This window comes from Chelonoidis abingdonii, chromosome 7, assembly GCF_003597395.2.
Source record: "Chelonoidis abingdonii isolate Lonesome George chromosome 7, CheloAbing_2.0, whole genome shotgun sequence".
Lineage (NCBI taxonomy): Eukaryota > Metazoa > Chordata > Testudines > Testudinidae > Chelonoidis > Chelonoidis abingdonii.
Genome location: NC_133775.1, coordinates 17310378 through 17335076, shown reverse-complemented (window position 1 = coordinate 17335076; position 24699 = coordinate 17310378). Strand labels below are relative to the sequence as shown.

Below are 24699 nucleotides of genomic sequence, written 5' to 3'. Positions count from 1 at the left end.
TCAGGAGGCATAAAAGGCAGGTGGGTGCTTGTGCACAGGGAAGAGGGTCTTGCTGAAGCATATACTTGGAAAGACAGTGTTCTTAGATTTGGATGAGAAAAGTACACCGAAATCCCGTGTTAATAGCAAATGGTCTTTTATGAATCTGGCCCAAAGTTTGTACAGAGTTTTGTTTGAAGGAAAAATATTGAAACTAAACAGCCACATGAGATTTTTCTTTTTCTTTCTCTCTCTCTTTTTTTTAAGGATTTTTCCTTTTAGATGAGGAGGTCTGATGTGAAAAAGGGTCAAGCATGGGTACCTGGTTAAACACTGCCCATTCAGAAAGCGCTTTCCGTTATGGGTTTGAGAGCTATCCTTTAAATTTAAACTTTATACATATGTTCTCTTGGAATTCTTACGGTAGCTTTTGAGACAAACATCTTACCAGGCACGGATTTCTGGTCTCAATACCCATGCCTGCCCTCTAGGAAAAAGAAAAAAAAACAACACAAGTAATACTGAATTTAAGTAAATGTATACCTCCAAAATACTGAAAACACCCCAAATCAAGAAAAGACAGAATTTGCGTTCTCAGTGAAACATCTTTAAACCTATCTGACAAGAACCAAGTCAGAAAAAAAGACTAACATAACTTTGAGTAATATTCATACAGCTCACTAAGCATTATGGAATAGCATGCATTAATATTGTACGGTTATTTTACATCACCTATATCAGAAGGTTCTGACAGACAGCGAAGGCTACCGGTGTAGAAAAAATCTTACTTCAGAAGAGCAATATAATACAGATTTCACAGGCACTACATTTTAATATATCAGGTATTATGCTGGTTTTCTTATACTTCTTTCTGTCCTAAAGCTGGCATTATAACAATGACCAAAAAGGCAAGGATTTAAGTAAACGGAAAGTAGATACCAAAGTTGATATATTCTTTTTTTTTTTCAGATAGATTAGTGCATAGTTCTCATGCAGATAAACACTGCTATGCATTTACATTGTTGGAAAGCAGAGTGAATTGAGCCCAAGTTGTCACATTTTTGTAAATCATTTTGCCAGCCTGTAATAGCACCATGTAATGGATTTGCATTAAACATTAAATTGATTTCAGAATTGGTGACACAGTATTCACTACAGTTAAGTGCTATGGAATAGCTTCAATGTTACCTGCTATATATCAAAGCAATTTTCATCCCACTGCTATTTTATTGGAAAAAATAAAAGGAAAATGTACTCGATACTAATTAGACTATTGCACAGCCTTGGACTTGATGATGGCATAGCCGGGTTTACTGTCAAACAGTAATACATGCATTGACTTCAAGACAAAATTGGCATTGCAAGACTGATTTGATGAAAATCCTGCCTAGCAGGCAGCGTTCACTTCATGAGACCTTCCTCCACCAGATCTCATGAGATTTGTTTGTTCAGTTTTTAGGTGCCATTGAAGCTCTCCTTACATTATCATGCCGGTTGTGTTTTTAATTTTGTTCGATGGAGGCCTTCTTAACCAAAAAAAAAAAGAAAAGAAGAAGATATTTCCAGAGACACAATGCAAAGTACAATATTAACTGACATTCTTTTAAAAAAAATCACCACAAGGGGAAAAAAAAATACTATTTTAGGCTATGTATCTGGGGTTTTTTGTAGTTTTTTTGTACAGCAAATATTTTATAACACTGTTACTAGGAAGCTGCAAAATATATGGAACAAAAACAAATAGTGAAAGAAAAACAAAGTTAGAGAGATTTTGCATATTCCTGTGGGCTGACTGAATACTGCGGAGTTGAGGAAAGTTTGTGTTTCCTTTACCCTTCAACCTCAAGAGAGGAGGGATGAGGGGGGAATAAAGAGCGGAGACAAAATATGCCATGGCTGCCTAACTGTAGCCCGTATGTTTTATGATAAAGGACGAGGAATAAAGAATGGCATTGCTGGGGTGCACAGCACAACAAAAGCAAGTACCCTAGTTCAAAAAGAGAGCAATGAACTCGTGGAGGCAATTCATGACAAGAGATTTTTAAACCTTTAAATTTGGGAATGGGGTGGGGGAGGAAGGAGTTGAGTATGGGTCAGTATTTGTGTCTGACAAAATTTCCAGAGATGGAGTGGAGAGGGAATAAAAGTTGGTTGCATTATTTTTTAACAAACTAATAAAACAATTTAAAAGGGGAAGGAAATGTAATCGGATTCTGAATTAGGGACCAACACTGTCCGCCTGAATCTTGCATGTTTTCTTTACTGTAGGCTGCACACCCCGAGCAGCTGTCTTGCTCAGAACTCCAGTTTTTGCTTTACTTTGAGGAATAAAAAACTGTTTGTTCTCTGTACCTGAACAGAACTGAACTGCTGTGTTTTCTGCATGGTAATAAGGTGAACAAAAATGTAATTTAATGTGTTTAATACTTTACAACCACTGTTGATTAACACCCTTAACCGCGTACCTAACGTTTTAAAGCCTTTAAAACATTTTTTTCTGCAATTCTGATCAGAATTCCCTAACTTTAGCGTCATCAAACTTAATGCGACAAAATACCTTCAAAAATACAGCATACCTGTACTGTCCATTTACAATGGTTCTTCAGTAGCCTATACTTCTCAAGCATAGGAATATGCTATACCATTGAGAGAAGAAAAATAACTGTATTTAAATACATACAAAACGGAAACAGGAAAGTTTTTAACTTAAATCCAGTTCCCAAAGGGAAAAAAAAGCAATTCTATGAATGCTGCCTTTATAATGAACAATCAGAAATTCCACTAAGCTAATTTGACAGAAATTTGTCCTCATTTAAACAACATTACAAAAGTCCTGCATTATAAAATAGGGTAGAATAAATCAGTGTAATCAATAAAACTATACAACATACAAATTACATATCTTCTGAGTGGGCAGTTTAATTCTTTCTCTTTGCAGCCATGACTACAACATGCTCACTAAAAACAACTAACTGCCCAAACTATTGCTTAAGTTTGTTTTGTTTAAAAAAGGGTGCAATTTTATTGTATATACAACCAATTTACTGGTAATACCTTGGCTTATAGCAAGGTTCTGACAAAATGTTTGTCTAGGCTTTTTTCCCTTCACTGTGAAGCACTGAAAGCTGCTATTTTTTTAATTTTATTATTATTTTTTTAGTGCACATATGTCTTAATAAAGTAATGCCCAGCTAAGTGCTATAGGGAAGGCAAAGGATGCTGGCTAGAGGATGTGATACCATATACTAACAATCACACAATACAACAGAGCAAAATGACTACTCAACCACTTATCAGACACATATGAAAATCCAAAACATTTTATTTTTTTCCTTAAATAGAGAATAACCAGTAAACAATTTTCAGAACTTGGAAGTTTAAAAACGTGCATATAAAAATGGGCATTATATACTTTTGTTGAATGTGGCTTGATTGCAGTCTGCGAATAAAAATGGGTGTGGGATCTGAAGAAAAAGGAAGGTTTTTTTTTTTGTTTTTTTTTTAAGGCTTGCTTGTGAAAGGAACAATTGTAAAACAAAAATTGCTTGAAGCAGGGTTCAGCTTAGTGCTTCACAGTTTGACTGCTTCTCTAAGAAGAGCCCTTCCTGCATGTGCATTCAAAATCACATAAGTACAAAGACAAACACCTAAAACACACTGCGTCAAGTGCAGCACCAACTTTGGTCAAATAAAAAAAAATTAAAAGAAAAATTAATAATTGCTAAGCTTTTCTACATGATATAAGCAGGTATTGCATATTTTCATATATCTGGGAAAAACAAAACAAAAGGAAGACTCCAAATAAAATGTAAAATGCAGCAACATCCAAAAATACTGATAATCTAGCATCTACAGATCTCAGAATAGCACTGCCACTGACCATACAGGACAATAAACACTACTCCTATCTGCGGAACAACTAACATTCTATTTAATTCTAGATGTTGAAACTGACAATGGCTGACATAAAAGTCACATTTACAAAAAGTGTCTCCAAATGCTTGACTAGGGAAAAACCCCTTTCAATATAGGAACATGTGCAACAATTCCACAAATAATCGCTATCCAGGGCAAGGCACATTGATATGGAATTTTTTGTTTTTGTTTTTTTTTGTTTCGTGCAAATTAAGAAAAAAAAAACATTGTTTCAGGGAAAAGATGAGGAGCAAAGTGTCTTCCCAAGAATTTCAGTTACTTGATTGTATAGGACAGTAGTAGAAACCCTTCTGAAGGGCCGTACAAACATAGTTTAAAGGCAAGTGCCTGGAATAGGGATTACAATATTGTGTCTTAATGCACTCTACTTTACCCTACATTAACTATATAAAAATTAGTTACTAACACTAGAACATGCAGAGACTTTCTCTGATTAGCTGGACGTGCCAACCAGAACGTATATATATGTATAGTATAGGAAACTTTCTTAAAGTCACATGTGAAGCAAAGGGATGCTCCGCTGTCTGATAGGAAAAATCACTTGCACTCTTTTTTTTTTTCTTTTTTTTTCTTTTTTTTCTTTTTTTTTTTGTACATAAGATACAGGACGTTTGGGGTCCAAACTTTTTTTTTTTTTTTTTTTTCAGCAAGTGCCCTTGCTTTGAACTGGCTAAGTTGTCACCTCAGCATTCGTTTCTGTATTGTTTTCTTTGTAGTCCAGAAAAAGTACCAGTTCAGGGACACAAAGGTGTTTTAATTTCTGGACCATTCTACATGATTCCCAAGGTGTCTGAGAACTGATAAACCCCATATTGCCGGAAAGACGTAAAATTTGTCAGAATTGGCATAATCCATTATAGTGACTTTTAGCTTATAAAATTAACAGATATTATGATTTAATTTTAGTTATGTGCTTTGATAACAGAAAATGATTAATTAGCATTTAATGTAGTTAACATATTGTGGTAAAAGCACCATTAGATTTTTTTTTTTTTTAATTTTCCTTCAGTTTTAAAGGGATACAAGTTTAACAATAAAAAACATAAAAAGCAAAAATAGCTCCCCTTTTTCTTGCAAGGCTGTTTTTACCCCAATACTTTAGAGTCCTGGGGTGGGAGGACTTGGAAAACAAAAATAGAATTTTCAACAATCTCTATCTTACAAAGATATTTAGCTATCCAATGAAATTGCACTTTACTCAATTCAAAATTCGATTGTTTTGATTCCTGTCAGTTTCTGTCAAAACAGACCAACTTCCCCATTTCTGCATGAATTTTTGTGTAATTGTTGAAAATTGTTGAAAAAATGTTATGTAAGTGCAGCATTTCAAACTTTTTTCTCTTTTTTCTTTTTTTTTAGTGAATAGTAGTAGTGTGATGTTTTAAATCACTCTGCAACTTGAGTGGAAAAAAACCTGTTGACAATGCTCAGATTTTTCATGTTATGTATCTAACTGTATTCGACTGTAAAAAAAACCCAACAAAACAAAAAACTGCATTTTTTCCCAATCCGTTACAGAAAAACATGCCCTATGTCTGTCCTGTACGTTTCTATATTGCAGAATTCAGCTACTACAAAAGTTACAGTTTAAGTGTGTTTCATGATTTCTCAAGAAGTCTCAAACCTGCATGGGAAAAAAAAATCAATGAAAATGCTGTAAAACAGTTAGGCTCCATATGGAAAGTGTGTTACAACAGCGAGTCAGTAAGCAGCAGCAGAGGCTAGTTCTACCCAGTGTCACCTAATACTTACACTACCAATGAAACACTTCAAAAATTACAAAGCCCAACCATTTCCAGCACCATATGAGAAATCACAACAGTCCCGAAGGTGTCTAAAAAAAATCTCAAAAAAGTTATGGCCTTTGCCATTGACCATAACATTTGCCATTTCCATGTACTAGTTGTTTCCTGTCGATATCTGTTCATCTCTCCTTCCACTGACGTGAAGTAACTGCACTGTGTTGCTGCTGCTTCCATGTTACAGAGTTGGGAAGGAGTCAGGTGGTCTGTCCAGTGGGTGATGGGAAGCTGTGACTTTTATCCCAGGTACCAGGACTGCAAAACAGAGAGAAAACCTTTCAGCTGCTTGTAATTAACGATGTTTTGGAAGGAGCCGCGAATAGCACAGCAATCCTCGTATTCTAAACAGGGGGACAGAGTTTGAGGATATTTGCACAGATTCGTTACCACTCACCCTTCCCTGTGAACTTCAGTGTGGCTGATTTTAGCATTCCAAAGATGATATGATCCTGAACCCAAGGAAAACTGAAGTGCCTCAGTCAGAGAAATCAACTTTTTCCATAGGATCAGAATAAGCCCAGTAGGGCCTGCACGGGAATCTCATTTACGCTAGGGTAAGTCAAGAGTAGCTACACTCAAATCAATGTAGCTTTATTTTCACTGGGGCAAAACGGGTGTAAGTGAGATCAGAAGAGGCCTGATGGATTCACACCAATGTAAAACAGATATGAGTAAGATCAGTATCAGATCCTGGGATTCTAAACAGAATGTGGATTTGAATTTGACTGTGAGGTACTGCGCTCTAGGGAATTAAAATAACAAGAAGTAACTATAGTTTAAGGTAAAAGAGTATAATGAGAAAGGCTCAGGTATGAGAGACTTGTTGCTGAAACTCATTTTATATAAGCTCCTGTCATATCATATTAGGTGCAGAGTTGAACACATACATACTGATGACAAGTTTTACCAACTATTTCCTCCATTTCTTTTCAGCATGTCATGTGATTTATAGTACAGTCACCACAATATTATGTATTAATATTTATAGAGGCCCCTAAGGCAAGGTTCATGCTGGACTTCAAGATTCTATGTTCTTGCCACGGTGGTAGGCTCTATAGAAGCTGATAAAATAAATAATATGGTATGAGAAATGTTGTCAGTAATCCAGTTTCCAATTGGCTTCATTAGCTAACTCTTCCTTCATTCCTCTTTCTGAGACAGCCATACCATCCCCATATCTATTTCAACCCTTGCATACAAATTTTGTATTCGTACTCAGACAGGCTGTAATTAAATGAAATAGTTTTAATACACAAAGCTTATAAACAGAAAAAAATTCTTCCAGGGGTTATGTAGCCACTGCTTATTATTTTATTTTAACAGCAGTGCCAAATCCTGCTCTCCTTATTGATTAAACAGTCCCGTTGATTTTGACAGGGTTACGCGCACAGATAAGGCAAGCAAGAATTGGCCCCTGGACGGTATCATAACGATCACAATTTTCAAGGTGTTCTGAACTTTACGTGTATGTTTTACAATCATAATACAAATGTTATAGCTTTCAGAATGGTCTGAATGGACAAGGATGAGCTTTGTGAAAGTGCACAGCAGGGAGCAAAAGGGTTAAAATTCAGTCTTGGTCATTCAAATAGGTAAAAATCCTTTTATTGCAGAGGTCCAGTTGGCTACCATCAAGGTTTGCCTGATCACATGGATAAACAGCTAAATGATAGTTAAATACATTGGAGTAAGATTTACTGGCCTCACAAGCAGACTTTTATTTCAAGAGCAGATTTTTTAAAAATACACTTCCTGTGTCTTCAGACGTGCGTTACTGTTAACCACTAGCTTTAAAGAACTCAGGAAGGCAAATCGCCCTGGCAAATACACATCAACACCTTCCACTAATTCAAAAAAGTAGTAACTGTGCATTATCTAGACCTCTGCTAAACTGGCATTATGATTAGACCTTTCTAGTCTTTGGACATCTCATTTTTAATAGATCAGATTTGGATTATTGGGGTGCCAATGTGGTCTGGAGTTTTAATTACTGAAGTGTAAGGAAACCGGTTTGAAATTCCTAATCTTCCTTCAGTGCACTTAAATGCAGTATTTCTTTTAATGATTCTTAGTGCACATTTTGGACTGCAGGGGGTGCACTTTTCTATACCACATTTCTCCCTGCTACTCACTGCATTACTAAAATATTCTGCAGTGCTTCTGCACTTCTCTTAAAAAGCAAAAAGTTTCTTCACACATCTTACTATTCAGTGTGTGCCTTGCAGACAAGGTTACCCCAGAGCAGCTCTGTAATCCTTCACTGAAATAGGCTTTATTGATTGCTCTGGTCTATTGTTCCCTTTTCAAGTCCCCCAAGTTCAAGTTCATCCTGGTGTTACATCATGTCTGGTTGCTAGGAGCAACCAGACAGACCCAGACGTGACTATCATTAGCAAAAAACACTCTGCTCTCCTCCCACCAACCTTCCAGTGGCTCTGACGTAGCAGGCCCACTGCAAACACATTGAAGTATTTATTCTGCCTAATTTATGACCTACACAGCAAGAGAGACCCCCACTCCAAAAACTAACACTGTTGTATATTTAATTAATCTGTCTTTCTCTGGCACTTGGGAAAGTTAGACAAAGGTCTAATTATTGCGTTTCACTCCCCACACTTCTCTTTTGGGGCTGAATATTTGCATGGGAAAAGGAACTACAAGACTCAGTTCAGCTTCCCCCACTCCCCCTCCAAAACACCTTTTTTTTTCCTCCACTGCCCTATTGACATTTCATGAAATACTTTAGCTGCTTAAGGGAATTAGAAAAAAAAAATCTGATGTGAATGTAACTCCTTCGGAGTTGGTATTCTGTAACACAAATCAACTCATGACATGTTTAAATTTAAATGCTAACCACACACTCTGAGAGTTACTTTAAAGGTTAGTTTTTAATCAATAGAAGTTGCTGACTCTGGAGTTTTTAGCTGCGCAGTGCAGCTCTTGTGCCTTTGTCTAGCATTAGGCTTTCAAACTTTTTTTTTCTTGAGATGATTTTACCAATGATTTGCAGACACAGAGTGCTATTGTGCTCTAGACTAGCAACACGTCAATAAAGGAGTAGAGTTACCATGCACTGGGGTGTCAATATGACTCTTGCAGACACAGTTCAATCTTAATACCAATGAAAAACTTAATTAACCCCTCCAGCATTGAACTGAAACATATTTTTGTAAACTTGTGTCCAGTGACGTTGTTATCCAAATGGCCTTCACATAAAAGCTGATTTTAAGAGTAAGAAATTCAAATGACAAACACATCTGCATGGCACTGGTTACTTTTGCAACTATTCTTTGATGAAATGTTTTATATGCTGAGACAGCAAGAACAGCAAGATTGAAACAGTGCATTGTCTCATCAGATCCGCACTGCCCTCAAGATATCATTTTAATTTATATTTTATAAAAGAAATACACATGCCTAATGATCCTGTTTTTCCTAGACAATTTTTTAATATTAAGGATCTTACATATGAGTTTAAATCTTCTTGGATTATATTTGAAGAGTCTGATTATCCTTTTGACTCACCTTTCCACTGCAAAGGAGGAGCAGATCTCAACGTATACAAAGAAGAATGTGTATGAGGCACATAACAGAATATGCAGCTCTGAGATGTGTGATTTGCAGAGCTCTTTGTATGATTTACTATGAAAGCATAGTAAAATAGGCAAACCCAAATCTATACATATGGAATTTTCTACCATTGTTCCCCACCATAATGTAAAATGGACTATGCTCTCTGGCTACCACCTACACTTTATCCTTCTCTCTTGTCCTGCAATCTAACCTACTGCATCCAGCTGGGGAACAAAAGTATTTCTTTTCTTAATTTTACATCTCCATTTAAATTGCACGCAATATCACAACCCAATGCATGATGAAGTTATCTTTGTGCATTTTACCAGAAAAGCAAACATTTAGCTTTGATCCAGATTTATTTTTAAAAAAACATACTGCAGTGGGGAATTTGGAGTTAAATGAATCCACTGGACCACAAGGTCCTAGCTAAGTAAAATTACTGCTATATAGTCAACAGTATTAATACAGTTCTGTATTGACCTTCAGAGTATCTCACTGTTCTATTCTAGTGTTCAAGGTGAAACATCAAAAAGAATTCTGCAGTCCAGTACAAGATCTAAGCTTTCCTTTCTCCAGTCAAATGAAGAAGTAATCTCATCAGGTTGAAAAATGCTGACTAAGGATTTAATAGAGTGCCTGCAGATGTGTGTCATCTCTAAGGTATTCAACTCATGTAATGCAAAACAGTTCCACACCGAATGTGAGTATAAAATTCCATTTAACCATTACGGAGCTCTATTTTACTGTTCTCGGAGGAGTATTATTACACTTCCCCCCCCCTAATTTACAGCACCATGAAAGTTGAAGCTTCACACTGCCAGTATCTTAGAATCCTCACACTAGTAAGGTTTTATGAACCATAAACAATATCTACTTGACTGAATCCTAAACAGGAAGACTGAAATGGCAATTATGTTTCTTTCATAGTGCCAGTCTATTTGGTTTTTTTTATGCTATTCTGAAGATAGCACAGTTACAGACACAAAACCTTAAGCAACTTTTGGCACTTGTGTCCTTTGTACTGGGAAGAACAACTAGGAAACACACACTGGAAAGTGGCATATTTACAAAAGAAAAGCAGACAGCACTTCACTGATTTTACTAACAGTTTTCCCTGGGTCAGAAATATAGAATCAGGCCCAAAGTTTATTAAAATCTCCTCAAAACAGCCTTCCTGTGTGATTTATTTTATCTTGGCTCTGAACTGTAACCATAAGCATTTTCTGCATGTTTTAAAACAAAACAAACAAAAACTTGTTAAAATTACTTCTACCTGAACATTTCCTGAAATAACAATGAGGCCTTTCACTTAAAGCAAAAAGTGGAGGTTGTAAAGCAGCAGTATCTGTTTTTCAAATTAAAAAGTTAAACAAAAGTCCTTGAGGGCAAAGTTTAACACTGCGGAAGGAGGTGGTTAATGTGGAATCCAGAACTGGGTGTGACAGTTGGCTCACTTCTCTAGGCTATGTAGGTTATTTGAGGACATTCACACATTTAAATCTCTCACTAACTCCACACATAAGAGATTTTTCTTCGCATAATCCATTTATGTCTAAGGCTTTGTCCACACTAGACCCATTTTTTAAAATTCCCACTGGTGCCGCTCCACTGGTGGTAACAACGGTTGAGTGTTGGTGTAAGCAAGCATCAATATTTTAACCAATGTGATGTAATTCCTGCTGTTGCTACCACTGGAAGAGCTCTGCTGGTGGGAATGTGTGAGGGGTAAAAAGTCTAGCCCCGACATAGCCTAAATGAAAACAACGGTCATATAACTTGACCCTCAAATGGGGAAGCTGTTTGGGTAGCAGTACTGAATCTTAGCCGCAAATGTTAAATAGTTGTGAAAATTCATCACAGAGCACTAAATTCTAGTGATTTTCTGATATTGACTTAAAGCTCTCAGTAACACACTCATTTACAGCGGGTCATTTCAAATGAACAGGGCCAAAATCAGATGTTCTATGAAACTTCAAAGGTGAACAATATTCCATGTAAGCAGCTGAATGAAGCTCTATTGAAGTTAATGGCGATGCACCTGCTTTTTACCAGGCCTGGATTTGGCCCACTGGTTTCAATAGAGTTTCACCAGGCATGAGGAGAGATGCACTGTGTCTAAATTGACAGGTGAATATTAAAGACATTCTGAGGTCATTCTGAGGTCCATGGCAGTTATTTTTCTTAGTGCTAGGATTAATTATTCTGTGATTAAATTTTTCAAAACTAAATACCAAAAGGGACAGAAACAGCAAGTTGGTCATCCCCAAAGAGAAATAAAACAAAGTGACTCTTCTGGTTGTCCAAAGTCTAAGTACAGTATAGGCCACTCGCCAGCATGAGCATGTTTGCACAGCCTCAAAAAGATAAAACTCCTCCCTGGAGGGGCAGAAGTCTCTAGGCGAGGTGTACAGTAGCTCTGTATTCAATAACTTCTGTGAGAATGCCAACTGTGGCAAACTGTACTGAATTATGTGCAATAATTTTGTAATATGGACTTCTGGCTGCTGACTACTAAAAATGCAGAGGAGTCCAAACCACTACTATCCTGGGATTAACCAACTTACTTCAGTTAAGAGTTCTTCTTGGTTCAAACCTCAGGTTGGAAATAACTAATGCTTTTACCCCTTAAAGTCACCCTAGCCTCTCCAAAACCTTTTACAAACATACTAATACAGTAACTATTGCTGTTGTTCCAGATATCTGAACATTTCAGCGAGTGTCCCAGCTGGCCCCAGATGTTTCTTAAGCATAAAGCAATGTTCTGAGCTTTAGACACCCTGCCTTCAGAACCTGAAGAACATAGGATTAAAGGTGACTGAACTGTGACAGTCACATTTAGTCTGAATATAATATAGTAAAACTTATCAATGGCAAACGTTTGCAATGTAATCCAGCCAACAGATCAGGCACTCTGAAGATGATGTATAAATTATGTATGGTAACTTAAGATCTAAATTAGATCTACGAGAAGAAAACTCTCCCCATTCCCTGACTCTAACTAAAAGAAAGTGATCGCACAAGAAATCCATTTGTATTTTATTTTAGTTTTAGTTTTGCTTTTCAAGTCAAGGGCTCTGTTTTATTTTATTTTGGAAACACTGTGTGAAAGAGAGAGGTTTGAATTTTTTACCTCTTTTCTAAAATATTAAGAGAATGAGCCCTTTTATTTATTACTAAGTTGACTCTGAAATAGGCAAAGTAGGTCTTCTAAACTTCATGGCAAACAGTGAAAGCTGGCCAGGGCTAACCCGCAAACCAGTTTATATGGGGGGGGAAAAGGAAGAAGAAGAAGGAGAAGAAGAAAAAAGTAGTCAAGCAAATGAGAGAGAAGGAAACAATCCCATTTTGGTTTTTGTTAGCGGGCGGCTAACTACATAGATCAGAGACTTTTCAAAAAATAAAACCCCCCACTGTACACAAAGCACAGGAAAATGTAAGGAAAAAAGGAAAAAACTAAAAGCAGCTTAGAATGTGTTAACTCTGCCATTCTGTCAGCTTAAAGAGTATTTTATGCTTGATCAACAGCTCTCTTTTATTATGCTTTTCTTTCATTCATTCAAGACATCAAAGAATTGAACCACCAGTGTACCTGATCTACTAGAAGAACTTGTAAGGGTGTTCTAAAGAAACGGGGGTAGTGGGAGCCAGACACCCCTGCAGACAAGGCAGTTCAAAGAGAATATTTCAACAATGATTACATTTTGTAAATCTTTTTATGAAAGACAGCTTACTTCCTGCTTTTTCATGAAAAATAGGTTCTATCCACAAAAGTGAGCCCACAGTATGAAAGTTACTTGAGATCTGAGGTACAGCAAGGGGATTAAGGCGAGCTGAGATCTTTCAGAGACTTCCAATGGGTTCTCTAATATTTGTTGCTACCATAAAGTTTTCTTACTGGAATACAAACAGTCTTGCTGGTGGCGGCAGTGCAGCTAAGACATTTGAACAAACTTTCAACACATTATAAAAAATGATTTTGTAGTATTCCAAACAGTCCAGGCTAAAGTCATCTCAAATCTGCCAGATATCCCTAATCTAAAATACAGCACACAAAGCCAAGCCAGCTGTTTACTTTTCAAAGGCTGTGGTGGTTTCTGCATTGATAAACCTCAGACACATGGAAGGGGATTCTAGCCAAGCCACACCGCACTGCCCTGTCATCTTTACATACAGTCATAGAACAAAAAAGGTTATTAAAGCAAACACTGAAGTACCTTGCACCAAAAGACCCTCCACGTGGATATTTCCTGCATTATTGCCAAAAAGAAGCAGTTTTTTCATCCATCCAATTAAAACTTTCATTAAAAACACTGATTTGATGACTAAAAATGGTTTGGTTGTACTCAGAGATGACCAAAGCATGACCCACCAGACAAATATAGCCTTCAAGGTTCTACAAAGTGGCCTGCAGCTGCCCTCATCTTTAATATAATTTGGCCCATTAATAATAGTCCAAGTAAACAACACTCCACTTGAACTGAACAGAAATACTACATGCTGGGTCCTGTAGACGGTGTCAATTGCACCTTTGTGTTAAAATGCCAGCAACCTTGGACTCCTTTTGTATCTTCTGTTGCAAGGAAAACCAAGAATCCAAAACACTAATTTTAGCAAAGAAGTGAATACATAATTTAAAATAAAACATTTTGGATTAAAACGTAAATGTTTTTTAAATTCTATCAGCTTTACCAGTTACCTACAAATCTCCACAAGGCTTATTCTACCACAGGTACAGTTGCAATTTATCAAAGGAGAATAGTAGTTTAACATTTATTTAATTAAATCCTACCTATTTCCTTCCTCTTTTTGCTATAAAGCATATATCTAGATTTAGATCTACCCATACTGATATAGAACAAACTCACAAAGGAGCGCTATATATATTGTGATTACAAAAAACAGTATGACGTGATTTTATAACATTTCAATAGGAACAATTCCTGGTTCTAAGACCATTATGAGCTTATCAGCTTCTTAATCAAAATATCTTTGATTTCCCCCCTTAAAATTACTAAACACCCTCTTACACATTATACTAGGGATGTTCTGATATCGTCTTTCAATTTGATGCATCAGGAATATATTTCCAAGTCACTTTGCACTCTACCCAAAATTAAATATGCAGGAAAGTTTGGGATAGAAATCTATTTCTCACTGGCACCTCTCTCCCCTTCCCCCCGCACCCCTAACTGCTGGTACCGTACTAGCAGCAACATGGTTTCCTGTTCTACAGAGAAATGATTTCTGTCCACTTTTACAGGAACACATTTGCAAGTTCAAGTTCAGGTTTAAACTAAATAAAACGCTTCTCAGGAGTCTATAGCCAGCCCTCATTTACATGTGATCTCTCTGAACCTCTTCTGCGTTAGCTTGCTCTGTTTCCAGGGCCCACCGAAGGAATGTTTTACAGTTAGCGCCTGCAGTGCTTTCTCAGGCATTTTAGACCCAGAGGCCCAAGTTTCAAGCTGCAATATCAAAAGTTTCCACAGAACTGCTGCAGAGAGAGGGAAGGAGGGAGGGAAATAAGGTGAACAATATCTTCTTAATTACCTCTAGATAGATCTACAGTTAAAGTATTGCTTTTTAAAGGGACATAATTTATTCTAGAGGTACAGTGTTATAACAGCCAGCATGTACTTTCACCACACTGCAATCCTCTCTCTTCTTCGTTGTACTCCCTGCTCTTGTTGTTTTTTGCAAAATTCTTTGTTACCAAGCTCCCTATACTGTACTCAATTTAAGCCAGCCCCTGCTGTCCTGAGACATGCAAAGCTCCCACTGAAATCTGGGGAGTTTTGCCTATATCAGGACTACAGGAACAAAGTCCTTAAAATCCAAGACTTATCTAAACTTTTTTACTTTTATTGCTTTAGACAATTAGAGGAAAACACACACACACAAAAACCCAGTCAGGGCCTCCCAAGTTATATTTGTGGCTTGGCAGCTTAGAAACACACACACACACACACACGCACGCCTCTGGGACTCTCGCTCCTCAGTTCAGTGCCAACTGGGAGCAATGATGGAGAATGAGATTATGTTCCTGAGCAAGGGAGAATGTGCAGAGTCTGGAGGTGGGGCATGGAGGGATAGACGGAGGTGTTTTTAGGGGGGCTGGCTACCCTCTGTCTGCCTGCAAGTTGTTACAAGGACTCAGCCTTTTGGCTCTGACAGTACTTAGGAGAAAGGCTAGTTATTGCCAGTCTTCTGGAGAACAGGGAGAGTGTCATGTAAGAAACAACCCAAGAACTACATCTGGGGGGCGGGGGGGAACTTGTAGTGTAAACTGGAAGGGAGGGTAAACCCCCTGCATCCATATTAAAACCAGCACACAGCTCAACTCCCTCTGAAAACCCTCTCTGGGACTGAATGTTCCAGAGGGGTGTGTGTGTGTGTGTGTGTGCGCGCACATGTAATGAGAGGACAGGACGGGGGTGCTTATGTCTGATGATTGGACTCCATAATCTTAGAATATTTTTATATTGCAGTAGCATCCCAAGATGCTGATCAGGATCAGGGCCTTGTTGTGCGAGGTGCTGTACGAACACATAGAAAGACATGGTATGTGCCCTGAGGAGCTTGCAATCTCATGGTTATATCACCTAGCTACGTGCACAACCAGAGTGTTAAAAAAAGTACGGAGGTATTTTTTGCCCTGGATCTAGGAATTACTGATTTCTTGCAGGCATCACAGCAGATGTGGGTTATGAAGAGGGATTTGAAGGAGGAGAGGGCTTGCAGACTACTTTAAAGAAGGAGCTCCATATGTAAAAATAACACAGATGAGAGCACAAAGATGGTTGTAGGAAAAGCAAACAAATGAGCAGTCATGGCTGGCATTGCTGAGAGCAAAAGAGGCATGAATGTCACAATAAGAGACAAAGCAGATAAACAGGAAAGAAGAGAGTTGTGAAGGGTTTTGAAAATAAGGATACGAAGTTTGAACTTGATGCAGTAGGAAAAGGGAAACTAGTGGATGGACTCAAAGAGGGGTGCCTGTGACAGGCAGGTCAGACGATCTTAGCTGTTTCATTTTATAAGGACTGGGAGAAGGACAATATGGGGGTCAGGCATCCAGGGGAGGGAGGTAAAGTAACCAAGACATGAGATAACCACTGTAGAAATGTGTACAGAAAGAAAAGGTCGGGTGTTAGAAATGTTAATGAGAGAAAAGCACCAGGATTTTGACATGAGGTGGGTATACTGGGCAAGGGAGAGGGAGGAGACAAAGATGACCATAAAGCTATAGGCCTCAGCAACAGAGAGGATGGTGACGTTATCAATAGTGGTAAAGAATGTTTATTCTTCTCCAGACTAAACAAACCCAATTTTTTCAGTCTTTCCTCATAGGTCATATTTTCTAGACCTTTAATCATTTATGTTGCTATACTCTGGACTCTCTCCAATTTGTCCACATCTGTCCTGAAATGTGGTGCCCAGAACTGGACACAATACTTCAGCTGAAGCCTTATCAGTGCGAAGTAGAGCGAAAGAATTACTTCTCATGTCTTGATTACAACACTCCTGCTAATACAGCCCAGAATGATGACTGCTAGCGTTACATTGTTGACCCATACTTAGCTTGGTTAGTCACTATAACCCCCAGATCTCTTTCCACAGCACTCCTTCCTAGGCAGTCATTTCCCATTTTGTATGCATGCAACTGATTGTTCCTTCCTAAGTGGAGTACTTTGCATTTGTTCGTATTGAATTTCATCCTATTTACTTCAGTTCTCCAGTTTGTCCAGATCATTTTGAATTTTAACCCTATCCTCCACAGCACTTGCATCCCCTCCCATCTTGGTATTATCTGCAAACTTTATAAGTGCACTCTATGCCATTATCTAAACCATTGATTAAGATATTGAACAGAACCAGCCCCAAGACCAATCCCTGCAGGACCCCTCTTGATATGGCCTTCCAGCTTGACTGTGAATCACTGATAACTATTCTCAGGGAACAGTCTTCTAACTATTTTTATGCACCTACATTATAGTAGCTCCATCAGGGCTATATTTACCTAGTTTTTTTAATGAGGTTATGCAAAATAGTATCAAAAGCCTTACTAAAGTCAAGATATACCCCATCGACTGCTTCCCCTCATCCACAAGACTTGTTACCTTGTCAAAGAAAATTATTAGGCTGTTTTTTACATGACTTGTTCTTGACAAATCCATGTTGACTATTATTTATCACCTTATCTTCTAGTTGTTTGCACACTGCTTGATTATTTGCTCCATTATCTTTCCAGGTACAGAAGTTAAGCTGACAGATCTGTAATTCCCCAAGTTGTCCTTATTTTATTTTTAATAGATTGGCACTACATTTGCCTTCTTTCAGTCCTCTGGAATCTCTCCTGCCTTCCATGAGTTTTTGAAGATAATCGGTAATGGCTCAGATATCTCCTCAGTAAACTCCTTGAGTATTCTAGGATGCATTTCACCAGGCCCTGGCAACTAAAAGACATCTAACTTGTCCAAGTAATTTTTAACTTGTTCTTTCCCTATTTTAGCCTGAGATCCTACTTCATTTTCACTGGTGTTCACTCTGTCAGATATTTGATCACTACTAACCTTTTTGGTGAAAATTGTAACAAGTCATTTAACACTTCTGACATGCTCGCATTTTCTGTTATTGTCTTTTCCCCCTCATTGAGCAGGGGGCCTGCCTTGTCCCTGGTCTTCTTTTTGCTCTAATGTATTTGTAGAATGTTTTCTTGTTACCCTTTATGTCTCAAGTTAGTTTCATCTCATTTTGTGCCTTGGCCTTTCTAATTTTGTCCCTACATGCTTTTAGTGTTTGTTTATATTCATCCTTCATAATTTGACCTAGTTTGGACTTTTTGTAGGACTCATTTTTGAGTTTCAAATTTATAATGTTAATGTATTATAAAAGTGTATCAGATGAGGTTTTATGAAAGCCTAGGACACACCGGTGATTAATATCATTGTGAAATGTATGTATTGACACTATATAAGGAATTATGAATACTCATCGATACTGTGTTTTACAGACTATGACCAAACAAAGGGAGAATTAGATTTTACCCAGGCAGGAGAGAAGATAGCTTTCGACGTATCTCCAATGAAGTTACACAAGATATGACCCAAAACAATAGAAGTCCCATTTACATAGAAATGAGGCGGGGACTGGGAAGACCACAGGGAGGGAAGAACAGTATAAGGTCATCCTGCCTTTTGAAGCAAGGCCATCGTTGGTGTTCATCACTAAACAGACACAAGGCAACAGAGCTCTTGCAAGCTGAGAAAGATGGGTCCTTCAACCAAGGGAGGGATTGAAGTCTCTGGGGATCGAATATAAGTGAGAAATCTGCTTAGGCAAAGATCGTTCACCTTAGGAAGACAAGGGAACCCAGCACTTTTTACTTCTGTGGAAGGTCCTGACTGAGGGAAGGTCAGACATGGCAGCAAGCAGGAAGATTGGCAAAAGAAGCCATTTTGAACAAAACCTGTCATCTTACTAGATTAAGTTTTAGATTTTTAAGTGCATATTTTTTCTTTTATTTGCTTGCAACCATCTTGATTTGTATTTCTTTTACTTGGCATCACTTCGCCTATTTCTTACTGTTAATAAATTTGTTTTATTTTTACTATAAACCAACTCAGTGCCATGCTTGCAGGGAAGGGTGTACTTACAACAATTAAGTTAATAAGCTGTAATGTGTTTGGGTCTCTTTAACGGCGCAAACAAACTATATTATTTCTCTGAGTGGTGCAGGAGAGGAATGGACACTTCAGGAAAAACTTTTTGGGGAGTTTCGGGATGGGGTGTGTTGGAGTCACCCTGCAAGTAGTAACAAGACTGGTGGAAGCCAGAAGGCTGCCACTGTGCTATACGAAGGCTGCTGCGTCAAAACTGCTAATCCAGGAATGTAGGGCTCCCAGGCGCTCAGGGTCTGACATGCACGCTGATCTGCTTGTGGTCGGTGTCCAGGCTGTGAGCCACAGCAGCAGAGCAATTAAGGCACCCAGGGTTTCAGGGCAGACAGTGACACAACCACTCACTGGTCTGGATTCCATCCCAGAACTTGACAACTGTATCCTGCTACACTGAACAAACTACTCTGAGAAAAGTTCAAGGCCATGCACAATACCTAGGTTTAATTCCTGGGATCAATGCTTTGCTCCCTGCGTCTGCTGAAACAGCAGTGGCAACATGCTCAGCCTTCGGGGATGGACCAAGGAACATCTCATATTACACTGCAGAGACCATCTGGCCCAGCTGGACATGGCCAAATAAAGTCCAATGCAGCTCTCGTTGGCCAACAAAGGGTCACAATGATACAGGATCTTGGTGACTGAGATGAGGAAAAGAAACTATATTGAGGACTAAGGAGTAGGGAGTCTTCTATTAAAGAATATGAAAGATGTTCCGTACATCACCAGTCTTTGAATGAAGAAATACTGTATTAGATATGGCTGACTAACGGGGCTAGAGTTTTGGCCAATGATAAGTGATTTTTAAACATATTATGATGTGCCAATAAAACCAGCGGTAGATTTCAAGACATTAAAAGTCAAAATATAAGAGTTTCCTGATTCATCATCATAGTTTCATAATATTTGTGTATATGGCAGGGGAAATGGATTAATACTAATTATCAAGTTTGGTAATAACTAACTAAACTATCTCAATTTACTTAATACTGTCAGAGGAAATAGGCAAAATTACCACTATAAATGCTGAACTTTACATCAAAGGTTCCACTTCGCTGTTCTATGAATCACTGTATGTGATGCTCTACAATGAAAAAAGACTTTTTAACAGTAGCACCCTTGTACTCAATAACCAAGCTCCTCAGCTGTATTTGGAATCTTAGCTCCTTATTTTAAGTATTTCCTGCATTTACTCCGTACAGTCCTGAAAAAGCCAACAGTGCTGTGGGAGAATGAACTGGATCCTAGTCTGGCTCATGCAATATCAACACAATTGTTAATATAGTTCCAGTTGGAGACAATGGCATTACATAGGTGGCATAAAGTGCAGAAGCGGAGGTATAAGTGATTAACAGACCCCAGGTTGAGCTTACAAGTCTGGTAAGTTAGAATAAAACATCTCCGTACTTATAAACTGAATAAATTTTCTCTGGGATCACTCAGGGATAATAAATATGGAGCCATGTGATGCAATTTTTACAGAGACACTTTTCACAATAAAGCTGCACTCTCAGTCTTTTCCTGCAAAGAAAATGGGAATTTTAACTTTTGTCTTAACTTCTCTGTGAAAGACAAATGTTATCCAGTCTGCGCCACACAATTATTCATAAGCAGAATATAATCAGATTTAAAAAAAAAAAAATCAAGGAATATTGTATAGCAGTTACCTAAACTAACTCCTACAGATGCGTCTATTCCAGTTCCCACTACCATTGACTTCAATGAAGGAAAGACAGCCCAATATCTTAGATTTATACAGCAACCTTTAACCCAAAAGACCACAAAGTGCTTTATATAAATTTTAAAAAACCATAGGCAAATCAGCATGCCAATAAAGACAGAAAAAATATTGTGCGTGCAAACTGGATACCTAAGCACCTAACTCTATGCACTGCCTCTTATGTATGACATTCCTCTCTTCTGTCTTATTTACAATGTTGTAGCTAAATCAAAGTACAGAATAATATACATAAATTTGTATACAAGGGCTGCATTTCACTGATGGATTAAGTGATTTCCATTTATTATATGTAATGAACAAAAAAACATGTGCTCTTAAAAAATTCGGTCACATCCATTAGCATGTGCAAACAGTGGTATTTGTACACAGTGTCAGAGCCTGTTCATGAAAAATGAATATACCTGAAGATCTTGCATTTATATTTTTACATGAATCTTGGAAATTTGGATATTAACAATATTAATATTACATATTATGAAGTTACGGTTACAAAATGTTTTCAGGTATCAGAGAGGTAGCCGTGTTAGTCTGGATCTGTAAAAAGCGACAAAGGGTCCTGTGGCACCTTACAGACTAACAGACGTAGTGGAGCATAAGCTTTCGTGGATGAATACCCTCTTCGTCAGACGCATGTAATGGAAATTTCCAGAGGCAGGTATAAATATGCAGGAAAGAATCAGTCTAGAGATAACAAGGTTAGTTCAGTCAAGGAAGACAAAGCCCTCTTCTAGCAGTTGAGGTGTGAACACCAAGGGAGGAGAAACTGCTTTTGTAGTTGGCAAGCCATTCACAGTCTTTGTTTAAACCTGAGCTGATGGGGTCAAATTTCCAAATGAACTGAAGCTCAGCGCTTTCTCTGATGTTTTCAGTTACAGCCCCTTTATTTCTCATGATCAGAAGTTTTCCCCAAATTCACCTTTTGGGGGTAAATTTTTAAACTGTCCAAGAGCCGTCTCTGCACAATATGGAATTTTTTCGGAAAGTTTGAGGAAAATCCCTTCAGCTGTTTCTGACTTAGGTGAGAGTAAAATAAAGATATTTTTGTTATTTCAAAAACAAATTAACGACACGTTTTCTAACCGACTACATCAAAAACAGCTGACGTTTGAAAGCTGAAACTTAGCAAGCTTTGAGTAGTCCACCCGAAGTATCACCTAGTTATGACTTAACTAGTTGATGTAACCTAGTTATGACTATTTGAAAAATCCATGCTGAATATGTGCATTACAAAATGCCTAAGTTTGCAGGCATCACTTTCAGACATGAACACGGAACATGCATAAACCATGTTCAGTGGTCCCAGCTACCTCCTCCTCCTCCTGTACCTTCTTTACATTAACTTGGAATAATCTGGCTCTCTTGTCAGTGAAGTACAGGGGTTTGGGGGATGAGACATTTACTGCCTTACCAAGGTGCCTCTTTGGCTTATGTTTATAAAATATCTACTAACGTATTGTTTTGGTCCATTCCTGTAGAATGCTATTTCGCTTGTTAAGGGCAGAGTATCTACCCCAGTTCTTGGCCCCTCTGCTGAGACCACTAACAAAAGATGTCAGTTGCAGTAGTGGTGGTTTTTGTGACGTTAACAAATGTCCATTGAGAACTAGGCAGAGACTATGGCCTTTAATTTTTGAATTTTACTGTATTGTATAGTGTGGTCCTAATCCTTGACTGTAGAATATTTAGTGAGGAGTTGCTAAAATATATATACAGCAGATGGCAAAAATGTTAATGCTCCAGTGAAAGGAAAAGCCACGTAAGTGTTGACCTTTTCCATCCAGGTCATACGTGACACCTATTTGGTTTTGTCAGATTGTGTGGAATTTATAGAGCACATAAAGGTATCAAATGTGAAAGCTGAACTACCATAAAATGTCTTTCAAAGGCAGTCATTTCCAAAACCCCTTGTAAAAAATCAGTGTCTTTTTAATGACATTATATGCACACTTTCTGTATACAGAGTTTAAAGGCCTCCATTAGCCCTCTTTGTAAATCCCAATCACTTATTAAACAGCAGATCTTAAACCACTACTCCTAGCAAAAGGTATGTTACAGAAATCAGGCTAGGCATATAAATTGTTACCATTACACAGTTACAGTGACTTCTTGCCAGGGCTTTAGAATATTCTGAAGATCTCCTCACTTCTTTTTTCTCTGCCTGACTCCCAAATCAACAGTACTGATAGCATATTGTCAGTCAGGGAAATGTGATTTAGTAGTACCCTAAAGCAGTCATGAAATAAGAGAAGGAACAGAAAACTTGCTCAGGTGTGAGATCAGTGTTTTCCATAATATACTTGCCGTCATGTAGCACCCTAACTGTCACAATTAATAATGTAGAAGGAGCTGATTAACTTAAGTAAAGTGCTCTCTGCTAGGTAAACACCTAAAGATCTATAGAGCAAAAAAAGGAAAGAAACAACAAAACATTTTTTTTAATGTGGACATGTTCTTGCTTTCTATTCTGCTCTTGTAACAATTACTGTACTAGCCACTCTGACAGAGTCAATAAATCGATGTGGGACCTGATGCAGCAGTCAGGCAGACTAATCCAATGCACCGTTATCTGCAATGGAGGTTGGGGGTGGGGAATGGGCAGGAAATCAGCTAAGACAAATAAAAGCAGTAAGAGGGACATAACTGGAGTCTCACCTTATGATTGTATGTTTGATATATGTGTGTGTGTGTGTGTGTGTGTGTGTCGGTTTGAAAAAATTTGCAACTTTGCAAGTGGAAAGAGTGTGAGCAGCATGCACGGTATTACCAAAGTCCCTGTAGTATTTCAGTCAGTCACAGGAATCTGCAATTCAATGAGGATCACCACCCCATTAAAGTTAACCGTGTCAGCTGTATATCTGATGAAACAAACATTCACAAAGTGTGTTCTGAGGCATGGAACTCCTTTTGCACCAATTACTTTAAATTCTTTTGGATCATCTAACGGATTTAATGGCAATCCTCCCCACCCATCCTCCTTCCCAAAAGACAAATGAAAAAATCAACCCCCCATCCCCCAAATGTTATTAGTTTTAAAAGTTGTTCTAGAAACCTGGGAGGCCTTCTCCATGCATTCTATGCCTAGTTCATATAGCATGCAACTATGAACACAGGAACTGTCATGCCCCATCAGACTAATGCTCTGTCTGATCCAGTATTATGTCTCTGACATTGGCTGGTATCTTATGCTTGCTCAGAGGAAGATGCAAGAATTCCCATAAAAGAGAATCATGTAATGACCCCTCCATATGGGGAAGTTTTTTTTCCCAATTCCAGGCAATTTAAAGCCATTTGAAATGATTGGCTATTAAATCTATTTTACAGAGAGAAATATGAGATATTTTTAGAGGACATTTCCTGCTGAAGATAAGACAGAAAACTGTGCTGGCTGTTTGCAGAGGTTCTTAGAGAAGGAGAATGCAGGCCATTGTTACTGTGAAGGCTCTTCAATGAAAAAGCACAGAATTGTTGCATTTTGGAGTAATTGTTTAACAAAAGAAAGTCTGCACAGCTTGTAGAGAATTATTCAGTAAGAAATTACATCTCCTCATCTCATTCATCATATGTCCACATTTCCAGGCTCTCACCACCCCACACACTTACTCCCCTTCCTTTTCCCCTGCTGTGGAGCATAAGTCATACCCATAAAAGCCAAAAGAAAGGGGTGCTTTCCAAACAAGCTTCCTGTTTGTTATAAATGGGGAGAAGGGGCGAGGGGGGGGGAAGTATTGAGTTGAATGGCTTGGTTTGGGAAATCTGTCTATGTCTGTCATAAATAATCATCCATAATGTTCATGGACACTGGAAGTGGAGTGCAGAGTATTGGACTCTGCAAGGGGTCAGCCTGGCATTCAAGGAGGAGGAAGAGGAAAAGGAAGAAAAGCCCAGTAAAATATCCCCCTGCTTGGGAGTTACCCAATCATTTCTGGACTGGTTTGGTTCACACCTACTTTGAGGACGGGGCCACATGATGGCACTGACACGTCTTTCA

General features: G+C 38.2%; 1 protein-coding gene across 4 annotated transcripts in view; it reads right to left on the bottom strand.

Moving 5' to 3' along the window:
* Positions 1-211: 211 nt before the first annotated feature.
* Positions 212-24699, bottom strand: part of NFIA (nuclear factor I A) — a 303610-nt gene continuing 279122 nt past the window's right edge. For all 4 annotated transcript variants that reach the window (XM_032795522.2, XM_032795524.2, XM_032795527.2 and 1 more), the window contains one exon: positions 212-5972. In XM_032795522.2, coding sequence (XP_032651413.1) covers positions 5955-5972 — 18 coding nt within the window. In that variant the 3' untranslated portion in view covers positions 212-5954. The remainder of the gene's footprint in view (positions 5973-24699) is intronic.